The sequence below is a fragment of the Rattus rattus genome, chromosome 8, assembly GCF_011064425.1.
Source record: "Rattus rattus isolate New Zealand chromosome 8, Rrattus_CSIRO_v1, whole genome shotgun sequence".
Lineage (NCBI taxonomy): Eukaryota > Metazoa > Chordata > Mammalia > Rodentia > Muridae > Rattus > Rattus rattus.
In genome coordinates, this window is record NC_046161.1 from 38,781,231 (window position 1) to 38,807,608 (window position 26,378).

General features: G+C 47.2%; 3 protein-coding genes and 1 long non-coding RNA gene across 5 annotated transcripts in view; 2 read left to right on the plus strand and 2 right to left on the minus strand.

The window, feature by feature from the left end:
• Cbl (Cbl proto-oncogene) overlaps nucleotides 1–9,768 on the minus strand; it is a 79,448-nt gene extending 69,680 nt beyond the window's left edge. For both annotated transcript variants that reach the window (XM_032911327.1, XM_032911326.1), the window contains exon 1: nucleotides 9,387–9,768. In XM_032911327.1, the coding sequence (XP_032767218.1) occupies nucleotides 9,387–9,578 (192 nt within the window). In that variant the 5' untranslated portion in view covers nucleotides 9,579–9,768. The remainder of the gene's footprint in view (nucleotides 1–9,386) is intronic.
• Nucleotides 9,769–9,854: 86 nt separating this feature from the next.
• Nucleotides 9,855–13,354, plus strand: LOC116908055. Its single transcript, XR_004388870.1, has 3 exons — nucleotides 9,855–10,101; nucleotides 12,134–12,217; nucleotides 12,309–13,354. It is a non-coding gene; the product is annotated as an uncharacterized LOC116908055 (long non-coding RNA).
• A 2,872-nt stretch (nucleotides 13,355–16,226) lies between these two features.
• Nucleotides 16,227–22,621, plus strand: Ccdc153 (coiled-coil domain containing 153). Its single transcript, XM_032911253.1, has 6 exons — nucleotides 16,227–16,774; nucleotides 17,518–17,583; nucleotides 18,475–18,594; nucleotides 19,040–19,132; nucleotides 20,961–21,091; nucleotides 22,051–22,621. Exons 1-6 carry the CDS (start codon nucleotides 16,705–16,707, stop codon nucleotides 22,177–22,179), a joined length of 609 nt encoding a protein of 202 aa, XP_032767144.1. The 5' UTR covers nucleotides 16,227–16,704; the 3' UTR covers nucleotides 22,180–22,621.
• A 63-nt stretch (nucleotides 22,622–22,684) lies between these two features.
• Pdzd3 (PDZ domain containing 3) overlaps nucleotides 22,685–26,378 on the minus strand; it is a 4,715-nt gene continuing 1,021 nt past the window's right edge. Inside the window, exons 2-11 of the mRNA XM_032911457.1 lie at nucleotides 26,317–26,378; nucleotides 26,111–26,184; nucleotides 25,599–25,810; nucleotides 25,150–25,339; nucleotides 24,916–25,052; nucleotides 24,530–24,734; nucleotides 24,141–24,337; nucleotides 23,857–24,063; nucleotides 23,532–23,732; nucleotides 22,685–23,357 (exon numbers count right to left, since the gene is read on the minus strand). The exon at nucleotides 26,317–26,378 is cut by the window's right edge and continues 35 nt beyond it. Of these exons, the coding sequence (XP_032767348.1) occupies nucleotides 23,328–23,357; nucleotides 23,532–23,732; nucleotides 23,857–24,063; nucleotides 24,141–24,337; nucleotides 24,530–24,734; nucleotides 24,916–25,052; nucleotides 25,150–25,339; nucleotides 25,599–25,810; nucleotides 26,111–26,184; nucleotides 26,317–26,378 (1,515 nt within the window). The 3' untranslated portion in view covers nucleotides 22,685–23,327. The remainder of the gene's footprint in view (nucleotides 23,358–23,531; nucleotides 23,733–23,856; nucleotides 24,064–24,140; nucleotides 24,338–24,529; nucleotides 24,735–24,915; nucleotides 25,053–25,149; nucleotides 25,340–25,598; nucleotides 25,811–26,110; nucleotides 26,185–26,316) is intronic.

Sequence of the window (26,378 nt, forward strand, 5' to 3'; positions counted from 1 at the left end):
AAGCCTCACTGTTTGTTTACAAAAGAAAAAGTATATTTTAAGTATGTATTGCTTTCATAATTTAAGATACCATACTGCCATGTCTTTATCAAAAAAAAAAAAATTCAAGCTTTTCTAAATAAAAGAAATTGTGGTATAGAGTCTTGCTACATCAAGTGTGATCCTTAGACCAGCTAGACTATTTTCTGGATGAGGGTCAGGAATGCAGAATCCCAGGCCCCACCCCAGACCCACCAGATTCTCCCATTTAACAACCCTCCCAGGCCCTACCCCAGACCTACCAGATTCTCCCATTTAACAACCCCCTCCCAGGCCCCACCCCAGACCTACCAGATTCTCCCATTTAACAACCCCCTCCCAGGCCCCACCCCAGACCCACCAGATTCTCCCATTTAACAACCCCCTCCCAGGCCCCACCCCAGACCCACCAGATTCTCCCATTTAAAAAGCCCTCTAAACGCCTGTTTAAACTTTGAGGGTCACTAGTTCACCAATCCACGAGTTTGAGAGCCACCTGAAAAGAAGAGGAGCTGGAGAAGAGCACAATTGGTACAGTGCTTACCTTGCAAGCATGAAGACCTAATTCAACCCACCAAAATCCACATTAAAAACATCAACCCACAACAAAAACAGGTGTAATCCCAACACCGGGGATGCAGAAATAGGCAAGTACCTGGGGTTATCTGGGATTGTGTTAAGATCACTAGCCTAGCCTTCATGGTGGAAAGTATCTGAGGAATGAATGACCCCTAGGCTGGCCTCTGGCCTGCAAGCACACAAGCACATGCATATGCAGATACAAACCGAGACATGTAAAAAAATGTTAGTACATTAAGCTATTAGACACAGTATTTTGAGATTCTTGAGTTATAAAAAGATGTGACATTATAAACCACTTCAAGATATAAAGAATGACTAATTACTGATCCTCCGTGGTGTCACTGTTAAGTCTGGAGTAAATACTCAGCTAGACAGGATTTATATACAGTATTCTCAGGGTGCCAGGTTTCACCACCAGTACCAGAGGGGAGAAAAGTAAAAGGAACCAAATGCTAAAAATGTTACAGTTTACAAGTCAACAATGCAATAAATGTCTCAAAGATGATGTTCTCCATCAAATTTCTTAGAATCACTTGGGAAACAGGATATGGGGGTGGAGGAACAAACTCTAGATACTTCTAGAGAGGGGATTCATTTGGAGTACGAGACTAATGAGGACTTCTACATTTTGCTCTATACATTTTATGATTCATCAGCTGTATTTTTCTTTTTTTCAAAAAAGTGCTACAGATCCATACAGATGTTCAAAACAGATCTAAAGAAGAAAGGAGTTCTGAGAATGGCACCTGGGTGCCTATAACCCTAACATTTGAGAAGCTAAACAGGAGGACTACTCAAAGTGTGAGGCCAGCCTGGGCTACATAGCAAGGTCCTATCCCTAAAACAAAACAAAAACAAAAAATTTACAAAAACGCAGACCCCATCCTATTCAGTACAGCAGCAGAGAATTAGCCTTGTATAAAGTTGCCTTCCACACAGACCAAAGCTGGAGGGAAAAGAGCAAGTCAGCAGTAAGTTAAGGTCCTCTGTCATTAGACTCCTCTAAACACTTACCCACCAGTCATTCCAAAATATATAGGGAAAAAAGACTGAGAGTCACTACTGAGTCCCTGTGTCACCAGTGCTATCACGTCCTGTCCCCACACCTCCACCCCATCCTGGTGGACCCCAAGACTTTGAGCATGCTGAGTGTGAGCACATTGCCCCTGAGCCCATCACTGTGCATTCTGATGGCTATGTGTATGTAGAGCCACCACTGCTCTCAGCAGGGCCTGCATCCCGGGGGACATGATACAAATGTCATTAGAACCCTTTCCCCCTTTGGAAGCTGCTGTGGACAGGAACATTGTGGGGGACAGCTTGAGGCTGCTTTCCAGTGCTCCTAGCTGACTACTCCCACCTATTTCCTTCCAGCACAAAATGTGCTAATCAGGAAAACACTTCACAATGACTTGCTTGTTACAATCCCCCTCCTAACAAACCTAATGGACATGAGAATTAACAACTTCTTTAGAAACTGTGATTAAAATTTAGGCTCTGTTTTCAAACTAAAACTCAACCTGCTTTTCTTTGAATGTTCCAGGTTAATCATTAAGGAAATAATTTTTTCACAGTTTATGTTTGAATACAACATGAGTTCTAAGGGGGGAGACTCAGGGACCAATGTGATCATGATTTATCAGTTTATTGTATGTACACTACCAGTTAACTATATACTAAAAGCAAATTTTTCTACAGTAACAGCCATCAAAAAGTTTAGCCTTGATTTAATCCTACTTTAAAGTATTTTTTATCTTGTGTGTACAAATGTTTTGCCTGCATGATTACCTGTGTGCAGAGTGTATGCTTGGTGCCATGGTGGCCAGAAAAGGACATCAGACCCCATGAAACTGGAGTTAAAGACATGTGTGCAATGGGAATCAAGCCCTGTCCTGGGGCAGAGCAGCCAGTGCTCTTAACCACTGAACCATCTCCGCAGTCCCTTAATCCCACTTCTAGCCTTTCAAACTTAAACGCCGGTCACGCAATATTTAACTGCCTCAAATCTCACACATATGGAGTTAATGAAGACTTTTATATCCTCTGGGGGAGTCCTAAACATACAGAAAAGAGCACACTTTCCAGGCATGGTGGCAAACACCTAAAACCCCAGCACTTGAAAGACAAAGACATAAGGATCAGAAGGTTCAAGGCTAAGCTGAGCTACAAAATGTAAGCCTCTCTCAAAAACAAAACAACAACAACAACCAAAAAAAAGTAAAAAAATAAAGGTACAAGTGATATGCTGAGAATGGTGGCGCACACCTTTCCTCCCAGAACTCGGGAGGGCAGAGGCAGTAAGCTCTGAATTTAAGGCCAGTCTGGTATAGAAATCAAGTTCTAGGACAGCCAGCATTACATAGAGAAACCCCGTCTTGAGAAAAAATCAAAGTCAGATGGTAAAAAGGTGGGTTGTATACACCTACGATCCTAGTACCGGGAGAGGGGTGAGGGGCAGGAAGTGGTTTGAGGCAAAAGATCACTTGGACTTCAAACCAGCATGCAGCATGGAGTCCCTGTCTCATCTCTTCTCCTTACCCTGGGAATGGCAAATGCCAACACTAATTAAGTATAATGGGAAAATAACGTGTACACTCATCCATGTTCACCACACAAAGTAACCAATACACATAATTTGAAGAACCACTACCTCTAACTTAAAAATAACCACCAGAAGCTAGGCATAGCAGCACATGTCTGGGAGGCTCAGGTAAGAGGACTGTAAGTTCAAGGCCAGCCTGAACTACAGTGAGTTCCAGAGTTCCATTCCAGCTAACGCTATATGATGAGGCTGTCTTGTAGAGAAGTAGCTAACATTTATTTTATTGAATAGTACTAGTTAAACATTACCTTAATACCAATTGAGAAAATGACAGCTTCACACGGAACAAATGAGGACCAGATTGAGAACTGTCCTGAGCACCTACCGAGCTCTCTCTAAACATAATCATGATTCTCCTAGAAATGCATCCTTAGCTTATTTTGCTGTTTGAACATTAACATGTACCTACACAAGCCTATACGACATAGCTAGTCATGAGGCTCGCTCTTGATTAAGTAAGAGCTCTGCAAATACGGCATCTACAGGGCTGCTTCCAGCTTAACAGGTCACACAGTGTTAACTTTCGCTAGAAGGAACACAGATACTGAAATAGTATAGTCGAGTAAATGTGACACATAAACCAGCAACAGTCATTTGTCATCACTACTAAGTACCATGCAATGTAGTGATTGCATGTGTCATAATGCCACGTGACCGGCCTCACAGAGGGGTTTATCTCAGCACCAATATGGCAGCAGCGTGTTGTCCTAGGAAATTAAGTAAGTGCTCTGACCATCTTGTGAGACCAGCATCATCTATGTGGGCTGTGAGAGACGAATATCCATTTTAGCACCACTGTAAATGGCTTCTGTGATTGAGAATTGTGTTGTATATCTGAGAAAGAAGTGAACAGAAGAACTTATGAAGCCTTAGGAAGTAGGTTAACCCTGGATTCCAAGTCAGGAGATTATTTAACCTCTCACCCTAACTACCTTCACCTATAAAACAAGGATGATACCAATAAAGAGTTATGGCAAGAAATAAACTTATTGTGGCTAAAATAAATTCTTCCACAATAAAACAAAATAAGTAAATCTGCTAACTAATTAATTCCCACCCCCAGGCCTTTTGCTTTCAGCTTTCTTTTGGGTCATACAAGTAACTTAATTTAGCAAAAACCTATACAGTACCTACTACTGTGAGGATCCCCTGACTGAACAGTGTAACAACAGACAATTAGCTTACATGACTTATAGCTGCTTTCCTTGTGGAGTTTACAAGCTTCAGAGATTGCCTGGCATGGTGGCCTATGTATGGCTACAATCCTGGCCGTCAGGAGACTAAGGCAGGGGAATCACACAAAATTGGAGGCCAATCTAGTATACAAACAAAAATACCCATGGTGGGAAAAACAACAAAAGGTCAGGTGTGGTGGTATGCATTTATTTCAAACATTAGGCAAACAGACCCAGGCAGATTTATGTGAGTCCAGGTCAGTGAGACCACATCTAAAAAAGAAAATAGCAGGGATACCCAAACCTCAGAGGTTAAGAACAAATATGTCTTGTGTTTAAACCTAAGACAAGATCCCAGGTCACTCGGGACAAACCACTTCAGGAGTCACTTATCAGTCCCGAGCTCCTGGGGCATATGAGCCTTGCACCTGCCTGGAACCTAGCAGGCAAATCAAATGGAAGGAGTTAAGGGAGAGAGGAGGAGGGAAGGGCCACAGGTCCAATGAAAATACTGAAGACATTTTACTTCCAAAATATACTAATTTACCCAACGTTCTTTTGGGACTGGGGAGCAGGTAGAGCTGAGGAAAGATGACGTAAGGAAAGGAATCACTTTTTCTTCACTTTTTTTTTTTTTTTTTTTTTTTTTTTCGGAGCTGGGGACCGAACAGGGCCTTCGGTGCTAGGCAAGCTCTCCACCACTGAGCTAAATCCCCAACCCCTTTTTCTTCACTTTTATTATTTAGTGTGCACACGTGTGCCCGTGTGTATGCCATGCTCAGAGGACAACATGCAGGACTTGGGTCTCCTTCCACTTTGTGCATCCTGAGGCTTAAACTAAGGTCTTCAGACTAACTCAGCAAGGATCTTTACCTGATAAGCCGTCTCACTGCCCCCAAATCATCCTCTTTTGAAAATACTTCTTTTAATCTCAAAAACTGAAAGCTATGTATGTATGGTGATGCCTGTCTGTAATGTGGGAGGACTACTTTTAGTTCAAGCAAGGCCAGGCTGGTTCTACGGCAGCCTGGGCTACAGTGCTAGCTAAATCCTACCAGTTCACGGGCAGAAAATTATGGCCTGCAAGACTGCATATTCTCCACAAAATCTTCAAGCTAAGAATAGTTTTTAAGTTTTAAAACCTCAAAACAACAACAAATGATATGGGATTAAGCATGCTAACCAGCAAAACCAAAATATTTACTCTCTCCCTTTACCGGAAATGTCCGCCAACTCCAGCTATACTTTACAATGGTATTTTACATCCCTCTAAATTAAATATCTTGGCGATTTAAAATGTACAGGTTAAAGCCATTTGAAACTTCTTCTCATCCTCTCTTCTCTGCCTAGACTAAAGTACTAGCCAATTTCTTTACAGAGAAATAATTCTGCAGCGCTTACTACAATAGCATGGTAAAACAAGGGACGGCTAACAACCAAAAAAAGAAAAAAGAAAACAACTGCTCGTATCTATTTTTATTTAAGGGGTGCTCTAACACAAGCATTTTCCCCCCAACAAGTTGAAGTCTCACATGGCTGAACAAGCCGGGCCTATGTTGAGCAACACCCACAGCTTAGATCAGCTGCAGACATCCAAAACCGGGGGAAGCAAGCACACCAGCAGGCCCCAGGGCTAGCTTGGTGAGCAGCAGGCTGGAAAAACACACACCTAACCTTCTCAAGAACTAAACAGGGATGAAGTGATGACTCAGGAGTCACTAAAGAATTCCACACATCAGAAAGATGCACTGTGCAGGTGGAGAGATAGCTCGGCAGTTAAGAGCGCTGGCTGCTCTTAGCAGAAGACCTGGGTTCAGTTCCCAGAACCTGCATGGGGAAGTTCACAGCAGTCTGTCACTCCAGTTCCAGGGGAATCAGACTCCTTCTGGCCTCACAGACAGCAGGCATACATGAGATGCATATACATAATACACACAGGGGAAACATGCTAAAGACTGGGGGAGGGGCAGTAAGTAGAAACAGTATGTTGGGACTCACTTGATGAAAATTGTGAACCGACTTCCACAAGTTGTCCTTTGATGGCCACACATGGGCTATCCCATGCATGCAAAATACACACACATACACACAGAATAATATATATTATTTTTTAAAGACCTTAAAAAATAAAGTAAAAAGAAACCCCCAAACTCCAATGGCAAAGGAGACAGTGCAACTCAGCAAGTACTAGGTATTAAGTAACAATCCGGAAGGAAGCGTTGAGAAAATCTGGAAGTCTGAAGTGGTACAAACCTGCAGGCCTGAGTTGAGAAAAAGCCTGAGCTTTCATTTCAGCACAATTAGTGAAGTGTTAGAGGGCACACTGCTGAAAGCATCTTCAGAGACAAGCACTGAAGAATAATAAAACATCCTTCCTTCCTAGACTAGAATGGTAAAGCTGGAAGCCTGCTGTCCTTGAAACAACCAAAACTCTGAGACATAAATGACTGACCATCCCTAGAAAAACTCAAATCTTAATACTCAAGTGATAAGAGCATTAAATAAGATCAAGTAAGGGAGGGTTTATTTGGACTGCCATGTAGAATGACTAGCTATAATCTTTCATTGGCAGAAAGTTTTTTTTTTTCAATTTATTTTATTTTATGTATACGATTGACTGTAGCTGTCTTCAGGCAGACCAGAAGAGGGGATCGGATCCCATTACAGATGGTTGTGAGCTACCATGTGGTTGCTGGGAATTGAACTCAGATCCTCTGGAAGAATAGTCAGTGCTCTTAACCACTGAGTCATCTCTCCAGCCCAGCAGAAACAGTTTTAAAGCTCATTAGTTTACGGAAGTCACTAATTAGGGTTATTTCAATACAAAGAACCCACTCACACATCCTATATGGGAAACTAACTAGAAATGAAACTAATTTTTCTCTACCAGGAGTCCCCAACAGTTAAGCTCCCAAAATGTAAACCTATAAACTACAGATTGTAAAGACATTCGATATTTTTGTAAAGATGTCAACACATGGACCTAGGCAGCACTTGACAGGCTGAGGCAGAAGGACTGCTGTGAGTTCCAGACTGGCCTGAGATATAGTTAGTGAAAGCTTATCTCAAGAGACAAACAGGGATGAATGTTGAGTGGAAAGTTTTGTGGGTGGGTTGGTGTCCCTATCACTCCACCCAGGGTCCTGCCTGTCCACAAGAGGCAGCATCCCCAGGTTCCATGGCGCCTAGGCACCAGAGTGGGGGGATACCTAGGGGGACAACCACCCGCTCAGAGAAGAAGGGGAGGGGGTATTAGGGGAGGGATGACCGGGAGGAGGGCAGTGGTGTTCCAGATGTAAAGTGAATAAGTAAACAAACAAACAAAAACTAACAAAGATTCAGTCCCCAGCCCCGAAAAAAAAAAATAATAATAATAATAATAATAATAATAATAATAATAATAATAATAATAATAATAAAGATTCACTCCCTGGCATCTCCAGACAACCTTATTTAAACTAGGCCTGGAAAGACTGTGCAGTGATTAAGAGCACTTGTTCTTGCAGAAGACACAGGTTCAATTCCAGCACCCACATGGTGGCTCACAACCATCCCTAACTCCAGTTCCAGGGGATCCAACACCTTATGGATTCCAGGGCACTGCACCATGTGGTGCACAGTCATACATGCACACAAAATATCCAAAGTAATAAAATAAAATTTTTAAAAAGGAAAAATAAACAAGATTTATCAGCATATTTTATAGTGGTTTTATAATTTCCAGTAAGGTCAGTTCCACAACACCAATATAATCAGCAAACTTATGCCATTAATTGCAATATCAATTGGGACCCATTTGAGGGAGGCTCCCATAATTCAAATTACTTAATGTAAGGGGAAAAAAATCAGTCCTGGAAAAGTGGCTCTGAAACCACCGGTATGCAGTGCAAGAGTGTTAATTCTCACACAGGACTTATTAAGCATTTATACAGCAGTTACACTGGCCAAGTGTTAATAATTTTATTGGCTGCTTCTAGTCCAAAACAACCCATAGAGAACTTTACAGAAGAGGAACCTAGGCCCAGAGAGGAACCAAAGAAAACCATATTTACCCCGGAGGAAATAACACCATTCCCTTACATGCCAGGGCCTCCTAAACACATTTATCTTCAGTAGGAATGTTGAAAAATTAATAACTATGGTAAGAGTCAAGGAAATAGAGCATTGACTTCCAACAAATGTTAAGAGATTTGTGTTCACTTTTAAGTACTGGGGCCAAGTACAGGACTACGTTATACGGGCACAACTATAAGGAAGTGTAAGATTCTCCTGAGTGACAGACTTAAAGGGCTAACCATAAGCAACCCCACCCCCGCACCTGATTTTATAATGGCTATCAAAGGGGTCCTGAATAATAAGCAGGTAGGTCCGTTACAAAAATCAAACACTACAGCCCAGCGAAAAGCACCAAGTGCAAGGAGGAAGTTCTGTAGAAGTCAGACTGTAATTCAGCACGCTCAGTCAGTCCACCACCTTTCCAAAGATAATGGTTCTAACCAGACCTTGTGGTTTAACCAGTGCCTACCTCAGCAGCAGCAATGGATTACATCCAACACTTTGCAAGACAAAAACTTAAGCCATCCTTAGCGGTGAAGGGAAGTTCCTTCCCTGCCCCCATTTAAACCCACCTCTTTTCTTTGATCTGTGTGCTACATCTTAATGAGAAAAAAACTATAAGCTCACCCAGACCGCAGTCAGCCCGGCCGCCTCCTGACCCCAAGTCCCTCACCCAGGGCGACTCCTCGTCCAACCCGGAGCCCTAGCCGGCAGATCCAACACACATCCCTCAGGCCCACCTCCCCGGGCCCACTCGGCGACCCACATCCCCAGGCTCCGCACCCCCATCGCACTTCCGCCCGGGTGGCGCGGTGACCAGCCCTCCCCCAGCCCCCACCCCATCTTTGTCTGGCTCCCCCACACCTCAACGTTCCCAACTGCCAACCGCAGCTCTCCCTCTCTCCCCACCGCCCACGCCCACCCGGCGCCGCGCGCGCCCGCAGGCCGCTCACCTTGTCCATGAGCTTCCAGCACTTCTCCACCATCTTCTTGTCCACCGTGCAGGGAGGGTGCGGGCTGAGGTGGTGGTGGTGGTGGTGGTGCGGCTGGAAGGCGTCCTTCATGAGCCCGATCAGGCCGCCCGCTCCGGAGCCCCCAGAGCCGCTGCCGCCGGCGCCCGAGCTCTTCTTCACGTTGCCGGCCATGGCCAGCGGAGGGTCGGGAGCCCGCTCGGCCGCGAGCGAGGGAATGGAGCGGGGCGAGAAGGAGGGGCCTCTCCGGCAGCCACCGCCGGCGCTCACAGCCGAGGGAGTGAGAGGGAGGCGCCCGCCCTGAGGCGCGCCCCTGCGCGGGCGCGAGCGCGGTCGGCGCAGCGCCGGGGCGCGCGCCGGAGGCAGGCGAGCACAGAACGCCGCAGCGACCCCCAACTCGCGCACGAGCTCGCGAGCACCCGCGTGCCCTGCGGCTCCCGGAAAGCCTCGACCAAGTTTCCGCGCCCACTGCTCCCGCCCCGACCCTCTGGGATGGGGCGTGGCTTCCCGGGGCGGAACCCAAAGGAAACTCAGTGCCTGCGCCCTCTGCTGGTGAAGCGAGGAATGGAAGGAAAGAGGTGGGATCCAAGGTAGAACCTGTGCACAAGCCAAAGAGAAGCCTTGCCGTCCATGTTCTTTATGGCTTTGGGCTTGTTGCCTCCGGGAGTGAATCGTGGCTGTGCTCGCATTAAGACAGGTAGGGATGGAAGGAGTCTTCTAAATGTGAATGTTGAGCTTCGAGTTTTCTGCCTCATGTTGTGGGAAGATAGAGAAAGCCAAAGTTCGTTTTTCTACCCCTTAGTGTTTTTATTTTTGTGGTGATTGGAATTGAACCTACGACCTCACATATCCTCCTAGACAAGCACCCCACCTTGAGCTATATCCCTACTCCACCATCTTGTTTCACCAAGCTGCCCTGGAACTTATTATGTAGACCAGGGTGGCTTTGAACTCACAGAGATTCACATGCGTCTACCTCCCCAGTGCAGGCATTAAAGATCTCCTTGGGGGCTGGAGAGATGGCTCAGTGGTTAAGAGCACCGACTGCTCTGCCAGAGGTCATGAGTTCAATTCCCAGCAACCACATGGTGGCTCACAACCATCTGTAAAGAGATCCGATGCCCTCTTCTGGTGTATCTGAAGACAGCTACAGTGTACTTATATATAATAAATAAATAAATCTTTAAAAAAAAAAAAAAAAAAAAAAAAAAAAAGATCTCCTTGGTATTTATAACCGGCAAAGGTTGGCAATTCAGAAGCTGCAGCCTTTTGCAGACTGATTAAGTCCCAGAAAGGTTTAAGGTTAGGGACATTCGTGTCTCAAGAGCTTCTTCCAGACCTTTTAACCTTTTTAAAACAAGGAACTTCCTTTTGATCTTTTTCTTTCTGAAGAGTAATTCCTTTTCTGGGAACGGAATATGTACTTTAAAGATACTCTATTGCTCAGCGGAAGGCGCTGCCAACATGAGGCCCCGCCCACAGAGCCTGTGAGACAGCTTTGAACGCTGGCCACTTGCACGCAGGGGACAGAAATTCAGCTCCTAGTCACCTTCACTTCCCTTATCTTCAGACCTCATTAGAAGAACTTTGAAAATAGGAACTTCTTTTCCAAAGAAGAAGAAGAAGAAAGTACCCTGTCTTGGTTTGCTAATTTTTTTTATTATTATTTTAGCTCCAAAGCCCTTTGGTACCATTAAGTACTTAGCTCAGCTACCAAACCCTTGGCTGGCAGGTTGTTGAGCTTACTGAACTATTCAGTCTCACAGCTTTGGTTTGCACATCAATCATCTTCACCTAAGACATTTTTGAACCTTTATTATCATTTCATGTCAATAGACTGCCCTTTTATCGGTTTGTTTTGGTTTTGTTGATGGTGTTGGGTTTGAGGTTGTTGTTTCGAGACAGTCTCTATGTAGTCCTAGTTGTCCAGGCTGGCCTTAAACTCACAAAGATGCTCCTGCCTCTGCCTCCTGAGTGTGGGAGCATAGGCATGCACCACTGTGCCCAGCCTTTTATCATTTTCTACCTAGGGGGAAAAAATACAGAATCTACCAAAGAAAAGTCTAAGCAGCACTCTAAAATTACCGTCAGGACTTTGTAAGACCTGTGCCCCTCCCTAGTTGCAGGCCTTCCTTCTGGCTCCCAGACTATTGAAATCCTCCTTCCTGACACTGATTCATCCTGTTACCACAGGATTCCCAAAGTGTAGCCTGACAGAAACACACACTGACAAACCAAACTTTTAAACCCTCCCCACTTGCATCTCTAATAAAACTAGCAGTCACAGTCTTATTTACAGTTGTATACTACTCCATGACACGTAGATGCTATGCTGGGGACCTGACCAAGTCACACAGTACAGCAGCAACATTTTCCTCACCGCTACTGAGTGTGTTCCCTCTACCTAGAGAGCGCGTCTAAGATCCACATCATTCTTCCAAAATCAGTTGGGCTGGCCCGGCAGTGGAGGTGCATGCCTTTAACCCCATCACTCAGGAGGCAGAGGCAGTGGGATCTCCGAGTTTGAGGCCAGCCTGGTCTGCAGAGTGAATTCCAGGAGAGCCAGGGCTCCAGAGAGACCTTGTCTCAAAGTTAAAAATTAAAATAAAAAAGATTTTCAACCTGCATATCTTCGGTGAAGTCTACATAGCATAGAATTACGTAGCACACACTTTGTTTCTGCTGTAGCCGGCCATACTTTTTTTGATTTGGTGGTTTTTTCCCTACAGGAACTTGAGAGTCCACTGAGCATCAGCATTGAACCATTAGGAGGGGGCAATTTTTGAAATCCCAGCAAAACTCTGATTTAAACGGTAAATGTAGCTGTTAAGTGCTCATCAGAATTTACTATGTACACAGTATCGCCAAGAGTTGCATCTAATCCCAGTGTCATTTCTATCCCAGAACCCTCACTGTTGGCTCATCTGGAGGCTGCAACTTTCTCCTAACCGTGAGAAAAAGGCAGAGGATTTGCCAGAAGCCTGAGCACCCATCAGGATACTTGACATTGGAAAAACACAGCTATCACAAGGAACAAAAGTCATCGACCCAATCACTGAAGCCCAGCCCATCCCCCAGGCAGGGGTCACAGTGCCATCCTTATCTTTGAAGGGCAATGCCCATTTCCTGACCTCTCCATACCTCTAGCCTTGCGTCTGTCCATCAGAGAAGTGGCCAAGGGCCCAGGAGCTCTTTTCCCCTGAGGGAAGCAAATCAAGGAACTGAAAACCACACTGTTTTTAATATATATTTTCAATAGCTCAGAATCCAGCCCAGAGAAAATGGGCACAGTTTTCTAATTCCAGAAATCTGAGAGCCACACACCTCAAGGCTTTTGCAAAGCTGTATTTCCTGCCCAGAAGGACACACACACACACACACACACACACACACACACACACACACCACACACATACACACACACACACACACACCACCTGCTTCCACTAACCTTACCAGACCAATTCCTCCCATCCAGCAAGGCCTTCAAGCTTAGCAGTCACCCTTCTTGACCCTTTCAGGCATCAGCAACAGGCAGGCTCTCCACTTCCTGGTGGTAGCTCCCTGACCCTGAATTGCAGTAGTCTTTGCTGCCCACCTCTTTTCTCCTAGAAGACTGCACCCTTTGCAGACACACTGATAGAAAAAGCCTCAAGCCAGGGCCAGGGCTGGGTGCCTCACACTTATTTGCTGAACCCATACCAATCTTGTAAAAGTCAAAAAACAAGACTCACTGGCCATATTGAAACAGTCATTCTCCCATGTAAGTCAATGATAATTCTTTCTGTGCAGCCAGAGACACCTAAAACCAGAAAAGTGTTTATCATCCCATCGTCCTAAGCTACTGTTGCTTTCCTTTTTCTTTCCTCCGCATCTCCCCTTCTTTTCTTTTGGAGATAGGTTCGTGTGTTTCCCATGCTAACATTAAATGTCTGGCTCAAAGCGCCCTCCTACCAGAGCCTCCCAAGTAGCTGGGACTATGCAGGTATGTCACTCTGGTCACTCTGCTCAGCTCATAGTTCCTGTAGGTCCATGGATCCCAGCCTGTGGTCACCTAAGGGGTCACGGGGGCACCTAAGACATTGCAAATCACAGATATTTACATTACAATTCATAACAATAGCAAAATTACAGTTATGGAGTAACAATAAAAACAATTTTATGGTTGGGGTCAGGAGTGACTGTTCGAGTCACAGCATTAGGAAGACTGAAAACCAGTGCTGTAGGCCAAGGCCATTGTGTCTTTGATCAGGCCACATTTCTTTTAATATATAAGTAACCAATCTCATATTTGGATAAAAGTGGATGATTGTTTCTCCTGTATATCTCCTCAAAACTCTTGTCTAGATCAGAATGTGATGCACACCTTTAATTCCAGCCCTGAAGAAACAGAAGTAGTTAGAGACCCCACTCTATGAGTTCCAGGTCAGTCAGAGTTACACAGTAAGACCCTTTCTCAAAAGACAAGCAAACAGAAGCCCTCCTGGATAGATCTTATTCAAAGGAAGACAGGGAGCCAGCAAGACGGCTTAGTGGGTAAAGGTGCATGCTGCCAAACTCGACGACCTGGGTTCAATCCCCAAGATCCACATAGAAGAAGGAGAGAACCAATTCCCATAAGTTGTCTGTCCTCTGACCTGTGATGTGCTCTATAATCGTGCCTATGCTCACATGCGTGCACACACACTAAATGTAATACAGATTTTAGGATTTAATTTCTACAATCTAAATGTGTGTATGCACTTGAATGGGTCTTCTGGAAGAGCAGCAAGTGCCCTTAACTACTGACCCATCTCTCCAGTGCATACACCGCCCCCCGCCGAAAAATTTAACAGAGAAAGCTGAAATGATCTTATCATCACTTCTAAACTGAAGTCAATGAAAAGAGAAGGGAGGGCTGGCCTTTTTTGGTTTTTATTTGGTTTATTTTCCAAAGATGGGACTGAATTTCAGCCGAACACACCAACCCTGTTCTGTGTTCCGTTAGGACTAGTTCATCACGTGACACGCGGCACCCTTTTTTTTTCTTTTTTTTTTTTTAACTCCACTTCACCTTGACCTCAAACCACATCCTGATCCTGCACCTGAGAGTCAGTTGACGGAACACATTCGTAAAATACACGGTCTCCTAAAACATGAGGTACAGCTTGCGTTCTGTCATCCTCAATGTGTCCTTCCAAGCCCCAACATGAGTGACAGCGATTCAGAGAAAGAAGTCTCTGGGAAGGAAAGGAACTCCCGCAGTATTCTAGGGAAGGGAAGGGAGATTCTGAAGGGAGAATAAATGAAAACGTGGTGAAAAATGAGATTTCTCCGCACCCGGGAAGTGTGCACGGGGTCACTAGCTCTACGTTACAGGGGCTGCAAGCATCACAAAGACAAGTAGGACTCTTTGCTCTATAAAATGTCAGAGTGGGGGTTGGGATTTAGCTCAGTGGTAGAGCGCTTGCCTAGGAAGCGCAAGGCCCTGGGTTGGTCCCCAGCTCGAAAAAAAAAAGAACAAAAAAAAAAAAAAAAATGTCCAGAGTGCGGGCTGGAGACATGGCTCAGCAGTTAAAAGTGAGTACTGCTTGTTCAGAGGACTTGAGTTTGGTTCCCAGCACCACACTGACGGGTAGCTCACAGCAACCTGTAACTCCAAGGGGCCTCAGTGCTCTCCTTGTAACCCTTTTTCTTTTTCTGGCACTTTGTTCACAAACCCACACACATATATATAACATAACTAAAAATAAAAATAAAAAAAAAACCTCTTCTACAATATCTAAAGTGCCACGGGGTTAAAATAAGCAGGCATTGACCTTCTGCTCTGTACAGGTGAGATTGTATAGTCCCACATCTTGTGTCTGTTCCTGCAGATTTGCTTCTGATAATATGAAATTGACCAAAAATTTCAGGGACTAGAATAGACAGACGTGCCTAAAAAGGATCTGTAGGGTCCATAATCCACAGGGAGGAAGGCTTGTTTAAATTCTATGTATGCTGACATTATGGCGCCCAGCGACGGCACAGTTCCAGATGGAGCGCTCCCAGCTGGAGGGAGGGCAGTAGTAAGCTACCTGTTATCCTCTCTGTCCACAATCAAATTTTAATTATATATAAGATACTAAAAATCACCCACTAAAGGCGATCTCCCCCAATATCGCCCTAGAAATTACTAAACTGCAAATAGGGGATGCAGGAGATCAAGCAGGTCCACTAGAGGGAGCCCTAACCAACTTTATGCTGCGGGGTGCCTGGGGGCTGCTAAACACCTGACTGCAGATTAAACCTCATAAAGAAATAGGGGGAGGAGGAAGATTGACTGGGAGAGAAAAAAGGTCCTGCAAACACACCACCGAAGTCAGGAGCTACAAAACGTATACACCAAGAAGTTCAAGCTGAGCAAAATTAAGTAGCTGAACTCATGGACTCTGCCTAATTTGTGCTCCTCTCTCTGGGTGGGTCAACATCCTGAAGTCCATGACTCCACATCTCCTGGTAAGTGGAAAACTTTCAACACCTGTACCAGAAAGTGTTTCCCTCACATATCACAGTAGCCTTTTGAAGCATGAACCTTCGTTTTCAAAGTAAATAACATCACTGTATTCTCGAGAACCCCAGATATAAAGTAGCCATCATAGCTACTGTCCCTGCCTTTCTGCTATGTCTGTAAAACACTGTTCTCCCAGACTAAATTTCTAGATTCCTAGCCTAGAGAGTCTATAGAGCGCAGGCAGTGTAGACATGAAAAATAGCCATTCAACTCCAAAGCCTTTCTTTAGGGCTGGGACATGGAAGTGAGAAGAGAAGCTTCCCTTTGGTTTAGCTCACCACCTGCCTGTTTCCCAGTTGCCTGAACAACCTGCAGTCTCCAGAAACCCAACATCCCAGTTCTTGGTCCTGCCTCTTGAGGAAGTTTTACACCCTGGATTGGCTCCCAGGACCCAGGCTCCTCCCTAGGCTCAATCTGCTTGGATCTCTCTTTACTGTCCCCATGGCATTCCCCAGGGAGACACCACACAAGCAAGAGAGAGTCTTGCAGATAGGTAGGAGGGGGGAGAAGGCACACTTTGGGGAGAGAGAAGGGACCAGGTCCAGAAGTTTCTCGAGGCTAACTGCTGCACATAGAATTATTCTCCCTCACTGACCCCATCCCTCCCCAAGGGTCCCAGGAGACCAAGAAGCAAAGCTTCTAGAAAGTGTAAGATACACTGGAAGACTAGAATTCTGAAGCTCCAGAGCCCAGCTTGGTCTAAGAGTCAGGAAAGCATGTCTGTCTGCTGACCCACATAGAAGGTCTTCCCTTCGCCAGGACAGCAGGATGCCACCTAAAACCAAAGGAAAGGGGAGAAAAGCTGCCACACGGAAGAAGAAAAAGAATTCAAGTCCTGGTGAGTCACAGTGGGTAAAGGGCAGTGTCCCCGTGTGTCCTTGTCCACAGTCCCCACAAAGGTCCTCAGAGGGAATCCAGCCCACCGGGCAACAAGATGGAGTGGGTTTCTTTTGGTTTTGTCTTTTGTTCTTTTGATACAGGGTCACGATGGAACCCAGGCAAGCCTCAAACATATCCTCCTAGTCTTCCTAGTGCTGGGATTGTCTGGTGCTCCCAATGCCTGGCACTAGGCATTGCCACCACAGTTGGCTAAAGTGAAGCCTTCTTTTAAAAAAAAAATATTTATTTATTTTATGTATATGAGCACACTGTAGCTGTCTTCAGACACACCAGAAGAGGGCATCAGATCTCATTTCAGATGGTTGTGAGCCACCATGTGGATGCTGGGGATTGAACTCAGGACCTCTGGAAGAGCAGTCAGTGCTCTGGCCACTGAGTCATCTCTCCAGCTCAAGTGAAGCTTTCTTGCCCTCCTGTTCAGAGCCTTGAGTCCAGGTTCCACCAGGCTGGGGAACCGGAGAATACCTCAATCCCCCTGGAGCCCCATCTAACTCTTTGCCTTTGTCATAGTTTTCTTTTGAGCACCCACCAAGTACAAGGCAGTGAAGCAGTGAATTTGTCCGATTTTTGCCATTGAGTATCCCTCACTCAGTGATTTTTCCTCCATCCTGCAAGAAGCATGGAAGACGGAGTAGGATCGAGATCAAGATAGCCTAAGACTTTGTGGTCTTGCCATGACAGGTGTGGAGGCTGAGGCCAAGCACAGGCTGGTGCTGCTAGAGAAGGAGCTGCTTCAGGACCACTTAGGTAAGAAGAGTGGAGCCTCAGGAGACAGCAGCGATGATGTCCTAATCAGGGTTATCACTGCTGTGAGGAAACATCACGACCAAAGCAACTTGGGAAGGAGATGGTTTATCTGGCTTGTGCTTCCAAAGCACTGTTTATTATTGAAGGAAGTCAGGCCAGGAACCCAAACAGGGCAGGAACCTGGAGACAGGAGCTGATGCAGAGGCCATGGAGGGATGCTGCTCACTGGCTTGCTCCCCGTGGTTTGCTCAGCCTGCTTTCTTATAGAACCCGGGACCACCAGCCAAGGGGCAGCACCACCCATAGTGGGCTGGACCCTCCCCATCAATCACTCATTAAGACAATACCCCATAGGCTTGTCTACAGCCAGATCTTAGAGAAGCATTCTCCTCCCTCCTCTCTGATGACTCTAGCTTGTGTCAAGTTGACACAGAACTATTCACGCAGCCCATGGCACATGGGGCATTTCTGGGTTCTTGGAGAACTGGAAGTTTGAACTATGTCCAGGGGGTGCTAAACCAAACCAGCCATTCTCTGTTGGCAAAGATCGTGCGGAAAGGGTAGGCAGTAAAGATGATGAAGAAGCTGTTTTCTCCCCTGACTCTGGGAATGTAATCACAACCCCATTCGTGAGAGCTAAGTAGTCTACCATGAAGCTAACCTGCAGATCAGGGAAGCAAGCCATTGTTTTTTAGTAACCAGAACAGGGAGTGACTATTGACTCTGTAGGAATTGAAACTTTATGGGTTTCAAAGGGGGATGGGGGGAGAGACACAGAATAAGAGGTTGACACCTGCCAAGTTCCCAGAGAGACGCATAGTTCAAGGCTGTGGTGACTGAGTCCATGGCATCCTCAGTCAGACCTGAGCATGGCTCTGAGGTTATTCACAGCTCTACAGAGGGAAGAGGCTTGCCGAGCCAAGGCTTCCGAAGACAGGCTGAAGCAGAGGTTACAAGGGCTGGAAGCTGAACTGGAAAGAACCCAAAGTGAAGGGCGGGCTGTATATGCAGGTATGTTTGATCAGGTAGGCAGGAAATGGGCCTGGCGGAGGTCAAGCAAGAGGGTCAGGGAATCCAAGGACAGGAAATGAAGAGGAATTCCAACTGCTATACTTCCGTGCGTAGGCAGTGTCCTGAGAATCAAAGATAGATCCCTGGTAGAAGGTGGATTCCCACATTCTAGAGTGTCTAATGCGCCATGCTTGGTGTTTTCGTGATACAAAATATAGTCGAAGCCTTTATCTTCTTCATCTTTGGGAGTAAGTAGGAGGAATGGCCAGAATCCCCCCTAAATATGGGGGAAAGGGTCTTGTTTCTTATCCCCCAAATTTTCAAGGTCTCCCAAGTTTCTTGGTTTGTTCCTCCGCTGAGACTCCACTGAGACATGTAACTTTATTTCCTTTCTTCATGCCTCCATCCCTACCTTGGTTCCTGCTGCCTATGGCTCCTACCTCAGAGATGAGCCGCCAGCGTCAAGCCCTGCAAAAGGAGCTGGGGACCCGAAGCAAGCGGCTGGAGGAGGAAGTGAGAGGTCTAAGGGAGCGGCTAGGTAGGCCCCCATCCTCGCCCCTTCTTTCCCAGGCTCAGTAACAAGGCCCAGCATGGACTAGTGGACCTCGAAGGCTCTCCTCTAGACGTCTACAGTCTGTTGGCTGAATTTTAACCCGAGTCACCGTCACCCTAGCTCTCCTCTGAACAGAGTTCAGTGCCACAAACCTCTCTGTTAGGGCTGGAGTTGGCCTCTCCGATAGTTGGCTCAGCAGTTAACTTAACAGCACTTGTTCTTACAAAGAACCAGAAACCAATTCCCAGCACCCACTTGGTGGTTCACAACCATCCCATAACTGTAGCCTGAGGGAATCTAAAGTCCTCTTCTGACCTCCACAGACACCCACATGATGCACATACATGCAAGTGAAGCACTCATACACACAAAATAACAAAATAAATAAATCTATTAAAGAAAAGGAAAGTTTTATAAAAGCCTCTAAGACAGAGTTAAAGAGAAGGTAAGTGTCACCACATTTCTCCCTTTGCTTAATCTCCCCAAGTCCAGCAGTTAACCCCTTCACTGCCTTGTCTGTCCTAAGCAAAATATTTTCCTTTTTAGTTTAGCCAACTTTTACAGCCAAACTACAGAAAATGTTAGACTTGATTTACTTCAGTATCCTCAAAGCCAAACATCTGGTAGAAAGCCTTAAATGTCTACTTGTTAAATCAACAAATTAAATCAATCAGAGAAGAAAACAGAGGTCAGAAGATGGCATCAGATCCCATGGAGCTACCAATGGTTCTGGGCCACCATGTGGGTGGTGTAAACCAAACCCAGGTCCTCGGCAAGAGCAGCAGCCGCCAGTGCTCTGAACCGCTGAGCCATTGCTCCAGGCCCCTCCTGAGTCCTCTCTTATTCCTCAAAAGCCCAAAGTGGCCTTGAACTCTGTGATCCTCCAGCCTCAGTCTCCTGAGTTGTAGGTTTTAGGCATGAGTCATCAGATTCCTATTTCAAAGTTTTCTTATCCTAAAATATCTTTGGTTTGGATATAAATATTCATGAGCTGCTTTATAAAGGCCAGGGACACCATCTCTAACTTTGACCCTCTTTTGAATTAAGTCAACATTTATTGAGCACCTTTTGTATACAGTGCTTTGTCATCCATTTTCACATTTAAGGTCACAGCAAACACAAGGAGCATATGTTATTTTCCCTCTAAAGATAAAGGAGCTGGAGAAAGGGTTCAATGGTTAAGAACGTTGCTGCTCTTCCTGAGGGCCTAGCTTTGATCCCAGCACCCACATGGTGACTGGAAAACATTATAATTCCAGTTTCAGGGGATCTGGTCTAATACCCTCTTATGGTCTGGACTGCACAGGCAAATGCGCGCGCGCGCACACACACACACACACACACACACACAGAGACAGAGACAGACAGAGAGACAGAGAGGAAGATGTTTTAAAACAGATATAAAATTAAAATAAATACATCTATAAAGATAAACTAAACACTGAACCATGCTAGGTGGTACAAGTCTGTAACACCAACCCTGAGAGGGAGAAGCAAAACAATATGGATCTCAAGGTTTTCCTTGGCTACATGGAGATTTTAAGGCCAGCCTGGGTCAAACATTTAAGACAGGGTGATTCAGAGAGCCTTGTCCCACACTAAGTAAAAAGCAGCAGACTTTGGCCCATCTGCTGTCTCAAGCCCTCCATGTACCCTGCCACCCCTCAGGGAGTCTATAGAGACCTCAGGAAAGCAGTGACCCTGGGAGTCTCTAGTGGCCTCTGTGAAGCTGCCTCGTAGGCGCCTTCGGTTGCTGTTCTTGGTATACAGTGTCACTGTCCTGTCTTCTCTTTCTCCCTGCCCCGCTGCCTAGAAACATGCCAAAAGGAGGCCAAGACCGCAAGGGAAGAGGCTGAGCGAGCCCTCCGAGAGCAAGATGGAACCCTGGCTGAGCTTCGCGCCCACGTGGCTCACATGGAGGCCAAATATGAGGAGATCTTGCATGTAAGCACCACTACCTGTCAGCCGTCTCCTAATTCTCATAACCCTCTATCCCTTTGCCCCCAATTGATGTGATAACCCATGACCTAAGGGGGCCGTGCTCTGTCCTAAGTGTAAAGAGAAGGTATAACCGTTGACAGAGCCAGTGACTTGTAATCCCAGAACCTGGGCAGCTAACACAGGGAGATTTTGAGCTACAAAGGCCAAGAGGCACTATAATGTACTATGCACCTGCTACACTGTGAGATCGAGACTCAAAATAATCAGGGGATTACGTCATTATATGGTGTCAGGACTATACACCAAAATAGAAATATAGGTCGATGGTAGTGCTCTAGGCTCTAGCCTAGTATGCAAGGCCATGAGTTCAATTCCAGGCACAGAAGTAGGACCGGGGATAGGAAGAGGAGTGGGGAGAAGGAGCAGGGAAGAAAAGGAGTCTTGTAATCCTGCTATTCAGGAGAATGAGGCAGACAAATCATAGGTTCAAGGCCAACCAAGGTACAAAGTTCAAGGCGAGCATAGGCAGTGTAGTAAGAGACTGTATCTCAAAATAAAAATTAAAAGAGCTCTGGATACACGGCCCTGGGACAGGATACTTGCCTAGCATGTGTGAGGCCTCAGTGTTGGGGAGTGGGGGCCAGGCAGCAGCCAGGCATGATGGTTCACGTTTGAAATCTAACACTTGGGAAGCTGAGGCAGGAGGTTTCTGAGTTCGAAGCTAGCCTGGACTACAAAGCAAAGTTATCTTACAAAAAGGAAGGAAGGAAGGAAGGAAGGAAGGACGGAAGGAAGGAAGGAAGGAAGGAAGGAAGGAAGGAAGGAAGGGAGGGAGGGAGGAGGGAGGGAGGAGGGAGGGAGGGAGGGAAGGAAGTGAAGCACTCTTACTAATCAAGCCAGGCAACCTGAGGCGATGCGCTCCTTCCCTCCCTCCCTGAGAGCTGAAAGCTTGCTGTTCACAGGACAACCTGAACTGTCTCTTGGCCAAGCTGAGAGCTGTCAAGCCTCAGTGGGATGCAGCTACGCTGAGGCTCCACACCAGACACAAGGAGCAGCTACGGCGATTTGGTCTCAACCCCCTGGATCTTTGAGGCCACTGGCCTCGAATCTCTAAGGCCTATCAATAAAGCAACTTGATGTAGAAGTCAATAGAACTGTAGATTGTGGCCTCTGGCAGTGAGGACATCTATGTTCTAGGTTAACCCATTGTCCCATTGTCCTAACCCCTGAGTGATAAGAAATAGACAATGTTCTAAACCCTTTCCTACAGAAACTAGATCCCATTCCCTTGAGCCTGGAGCACCTTCAGTCCCTTTAAAGTGCCTTGGCTTAAGTGGGCATGGTGGTGCATGCCTTTAATCCCCACACTTGGGAGGCAGGGGGATCTCTGAGTTTGAGGCCAGCCTGGTCTACAAAGCAAGTTTCAGGACAGCCAGGGCTATACGGAGAAACCCTGTCTTGAAAAACCGAAACAAACCAAAACAAAACTATCTTGGATTATCCTGACCAATAAAACACAAATCCAGATATCCAGAGATGTGTGTGTGTGTGTGTGTGTGTGTGTGTGTGTGTGTGCGCGCACGCGCGCGCATATACATTTATTTATTTATTTATTTATTTATTTATTTATTTATTTATTTGAACAGTAGCATACGTGTATTAAAGTGCTCATATAGATGTCAGAGGACAACCTCCAGGAGCTGGTTCTCTCCTCCTACTGTATGGTTCTAGTGAGTGAACTCGGGTTGTCAGACTTAGAAGACAGCAGCTTTACCTACTCACCGGCCAACTGGAAAAGGCTACAACAGGACATTACAATAGCCAAGAACCAGCTCCCAAGATTCCTAGGTATCAGTAGAAGGAACATATGGCCCAGTCCTTCTGCCGCATGACAACAGCATCACGTGTCACCTAGGTTCTCAATGGCTTCAGTCCTAAGTGGCTCCACAGCCTCGTCTTCTTGAACAGAACTTCATCTTTGGGGCACAGCTCCCCAAAACTTCTGCATAACATCCTGTGGAGTCTCAGGCTCCCTTATTAGCCGGCCTGAGGTCTCCGTCTACACCCCTCTGCTGGGGGTAGGCTCATGAGAAAGAGGAAGGTCCCTGGCAGTCCTGCGATCAGTAGTGTCCGAATCCTTCAGGTCCCACTTCCAACTTAGACTGTTCCTGGCTCCCTCCACCTCCGTGTGCAGAGCAAGGGCAGGAGAATCGGCGAGTCGATGCCAAGCAGGGATGTCCTATAGCAACTCTGAAGCCAGAGGCCAGTCCTACACAGAGAGAAGAAGGGGAGTCAGTCTCCTGCCCCAACATGCTCTGCTCAGGAATAGGACTTTGTCCACAGAGTCTCCGATGACCAACGGTTCCTGCACATCCCACACAGATCTACCCGTTAGCCCTCCTCTCTGCCCTTCTCATAATTCCACGCGACTCTTTGACTTCACCTCTCCAGACTCCAAGGAAATCCAGGCTTCTGAGCCCTGCGAATTCCTAGGTGCCAGCTTCAGGCGGAGGGGTGGCTCTGCCTCAGCCAGTTGCTGAAGCGTATCCAGGTCACTGTCTCCACCCACAGGACATCCGTTCACCTCCAAAATCGCATCTCCCATCTGCAGCCCTGCCCGTGCAGCTGAGCCTCCTGGGGTCACCTGGCAGTGTAGGGGGATACACAAAAGGGTTGGTCAGGTGCTCCAAGGCAGGAAAGATGGAGCGGGGGAGGGGGGAGGTTGTGAATGATGGGTAGATTCCAAGGCACATGGTGCATCCAATCACCTGGGAGACAAAAAGACAAGGCCCACTGGCCACACAGCGGAGTCTGAATCCATAGCCACCTCCAGGCCCAGGGTACAAGAAGCATTGGCGAGAGCCAGCAAAGCCAGAAGGCTCAACTGTGTCTTCCACTGGAAGATCCTTGGTTTCTGCCAGAGGAGCAGCAGCAATCTCGGTGTTCTCCAAGAAGAGGAGGGGAGACAGGCGTACCTGGGGGGTGCGGGGAGAGAACCTGTGACTCCTGAGCCCTTCTCCATTCCCACCCTCTCCCCAACCCAGTCACGTACCATGCTGAAGAAGCGGTCAGCCTCAGGATCGACGACGACGAGGGAGACACAAGAGCCCTGTGCTCGGATCCTAGACACTGTTTCCTCGTGGCCCAGCCCGTCCACGCTCTCCCCAGCCACAGCCACCAGGCGATCTCCAGCCTTCATCCCGGCCTTGTCAGCTGGCAGTCCTGGATCCACCTCCCACAAGAACTGCCCTGGGACATGGACATCTTCACTGCTCTCCCCTGACTCACGCCCGTGCTCTCCCAGGAGCTAACCCCAAAGTGCACGGGAGGATGCCATTGGGGGCTGTGGGGCACCTCTCGTGGACACTGAGAAGCACACAATTGAACATGTATGACCAGCCTAAGGTCCGGTTTCCCACCCACCTCCAGAGCTGCACTCACCAAGTCGACCATCCGGGCCCTTCTCCTCCCGGAGCAGAAACCCAAAGCCTTGAGGCCCTTTCTCTATGTTTAAACACCGGGGCTTGGCGGGCAGTGACCAGCCTTCCGCCAGGGGTGCAGCAAGAGGCATTCCCAGTTGGTGACACTGTTCCTCTACCTCTGGCCCTGCCACCAGCAGAGTCACCCGATCTCCACTCTGACAAAGCTGTGAGGACAGAGCAAGAATGTAAACATGGGCCATCTGTGTGAGACAGAAAGGCAGGTCAGCCTCTCCTCCCAGGGTCTCGGAATGAGGACGAGCCTCTGTAGGAAAGAGGGAGTGACACGCACTGACCCTCAGGTCAGGAGGGCACCTTCATGTAGGAAGTCACTGCAGGAAGCCCTACCTTCCTATTGAGCTGGTTGTAAGTGAACTTCTCCACACAGATCCCATTCACTTCTAGGAGCCTGGCCCCAGGGGGCACCCCTGCCCTCTCAGCAGCTCCTGCTGCACTGAGCACCAACCAGAAAGGACCTCGAGCTCCTAAAGACAGAAAAAGTTAAGTCACAGCCTTCTGCCTGCCTAGAACAGAAGCTGAGCTTCCCAACCCTGTCTCCCCCGTACCAGGCCCTAAGCTCACCATGGGTGACACTGAAGCCAAAGCCACCTTCATCTTTTACCACATGGCACAACCGGGGCCTGACCCCCGAGGCTAGGGTCGGACAGGGGAAAGCATCGTTCCCTTGCTGGGCACGAGTCACGTCATGCACATGCTGTGCCAAGACTGTCAGCAATACCCGGGGACCGCTGGCCCGGATGTAACGCACCACCTATAAGAGGGCACACAGGAGTGAAAGGTTGGCCCTCTGAGATCCCAGGATCCCCTAGAGTGTGTGGCTTTGGGTTTTTCTTTTCACTGTAAAAACCATGTCTGTAGATGCCTTCACCCAATCCTTCTACCTAGGTGTCTCCAAATGATGGGGTCTGAAGAGGGTGAGGCTAAGCCAATCCAGTGTCCAGACAAGCATCAGGCTGCGTTTCCTCCCTGAACGTCCTTTTGTACCACAGGGAGTCCCAGCCCAGCCTCACCACCGCATAGTCCTCATGTTCCACAATATTATTGTTCACTGCTAGGATCCGATCTCCTTCCCGGAGACCCTGGCGCTGGGCAGAGGAGCCTGGATCCACCCTGCACACCACATGATCAGCCTTGCCGAGCTGCTGCTGCAGATGGAACCCAAAACTCTTTTCCTCCTCCTTGCTCAACAGACAGAAGCGAGGCCGGTGCAGGTTCCAGGGATCTGGAGGAGGAGGTAGGTAGCCAAAAAGGAGGAGGGGGACACAGCCCAGGCACAGCAGCATCAAATGTCCCTGCTTCCTCTCAGAGCACTGGTCAGCTTCCAGCCAGTGAGAGGGTGGGCTGTATAGCTGAATGGATGTGTGGGCCAGCTGCTGAAGCCAAGGGAAGGCTGCCCCCTCTACCTCTGCCTAGTTACTGATATCAGAGGGAGGCGGGAGGCAGTTACCAAGGAGATAGGAGGCTATGTGGCTCTGTAGTGTCTCTAGGGAAAGGCAATAGTTGCCAGGGGTGAGGGGATTACCAGATTGGTCCTGGTCTTCAGCCAGGGAGAGGACAGGATTGTCAATGCCCAGTCTAGGATTAAACTTAAACTTTCTGTAAAGAGGCAGGAGAAGCGAATATGAGACACTCATAGCTGGACTTAGGTCCCGGGTTCTACCCTCGGTACTGATGCCAGCTGAGAGTCCCCACCTTCAGTTCTTCTTCTCCAACCGGCAGACTACTTACAGAGTTAACAAGGCCGTGTCCCGAAGATCTGCCAGACGAAGGAAGGTGAGAGTAGAGACACG

Excerpts from the sequence above, each read along its gene's own strand:
- Ccdc153 (XM_032911253.1), top strand. The coding sequence starts at position 16,705 with ATGCCACCTAAAACCAAAGGAAAGGGGAGAAAAGCTGCCACACGGAAG. Across the intron at positions 18,595-19,039 it reads AGGGCGGGCTGTATATGCAG|AGATGAGCCGCCAGCGTCAA; the intron begins GTATGTTTGATC and ends CTCCTACCTCAG. Across the intron at positions 19,133-20,960 it reads AGGTCTAAGGGAGCGGCTAG|AAACATGCCAAAAGGAGGCC; the intron begins GTAGGCCCCCAT and ends CCCGCTGCCTAG.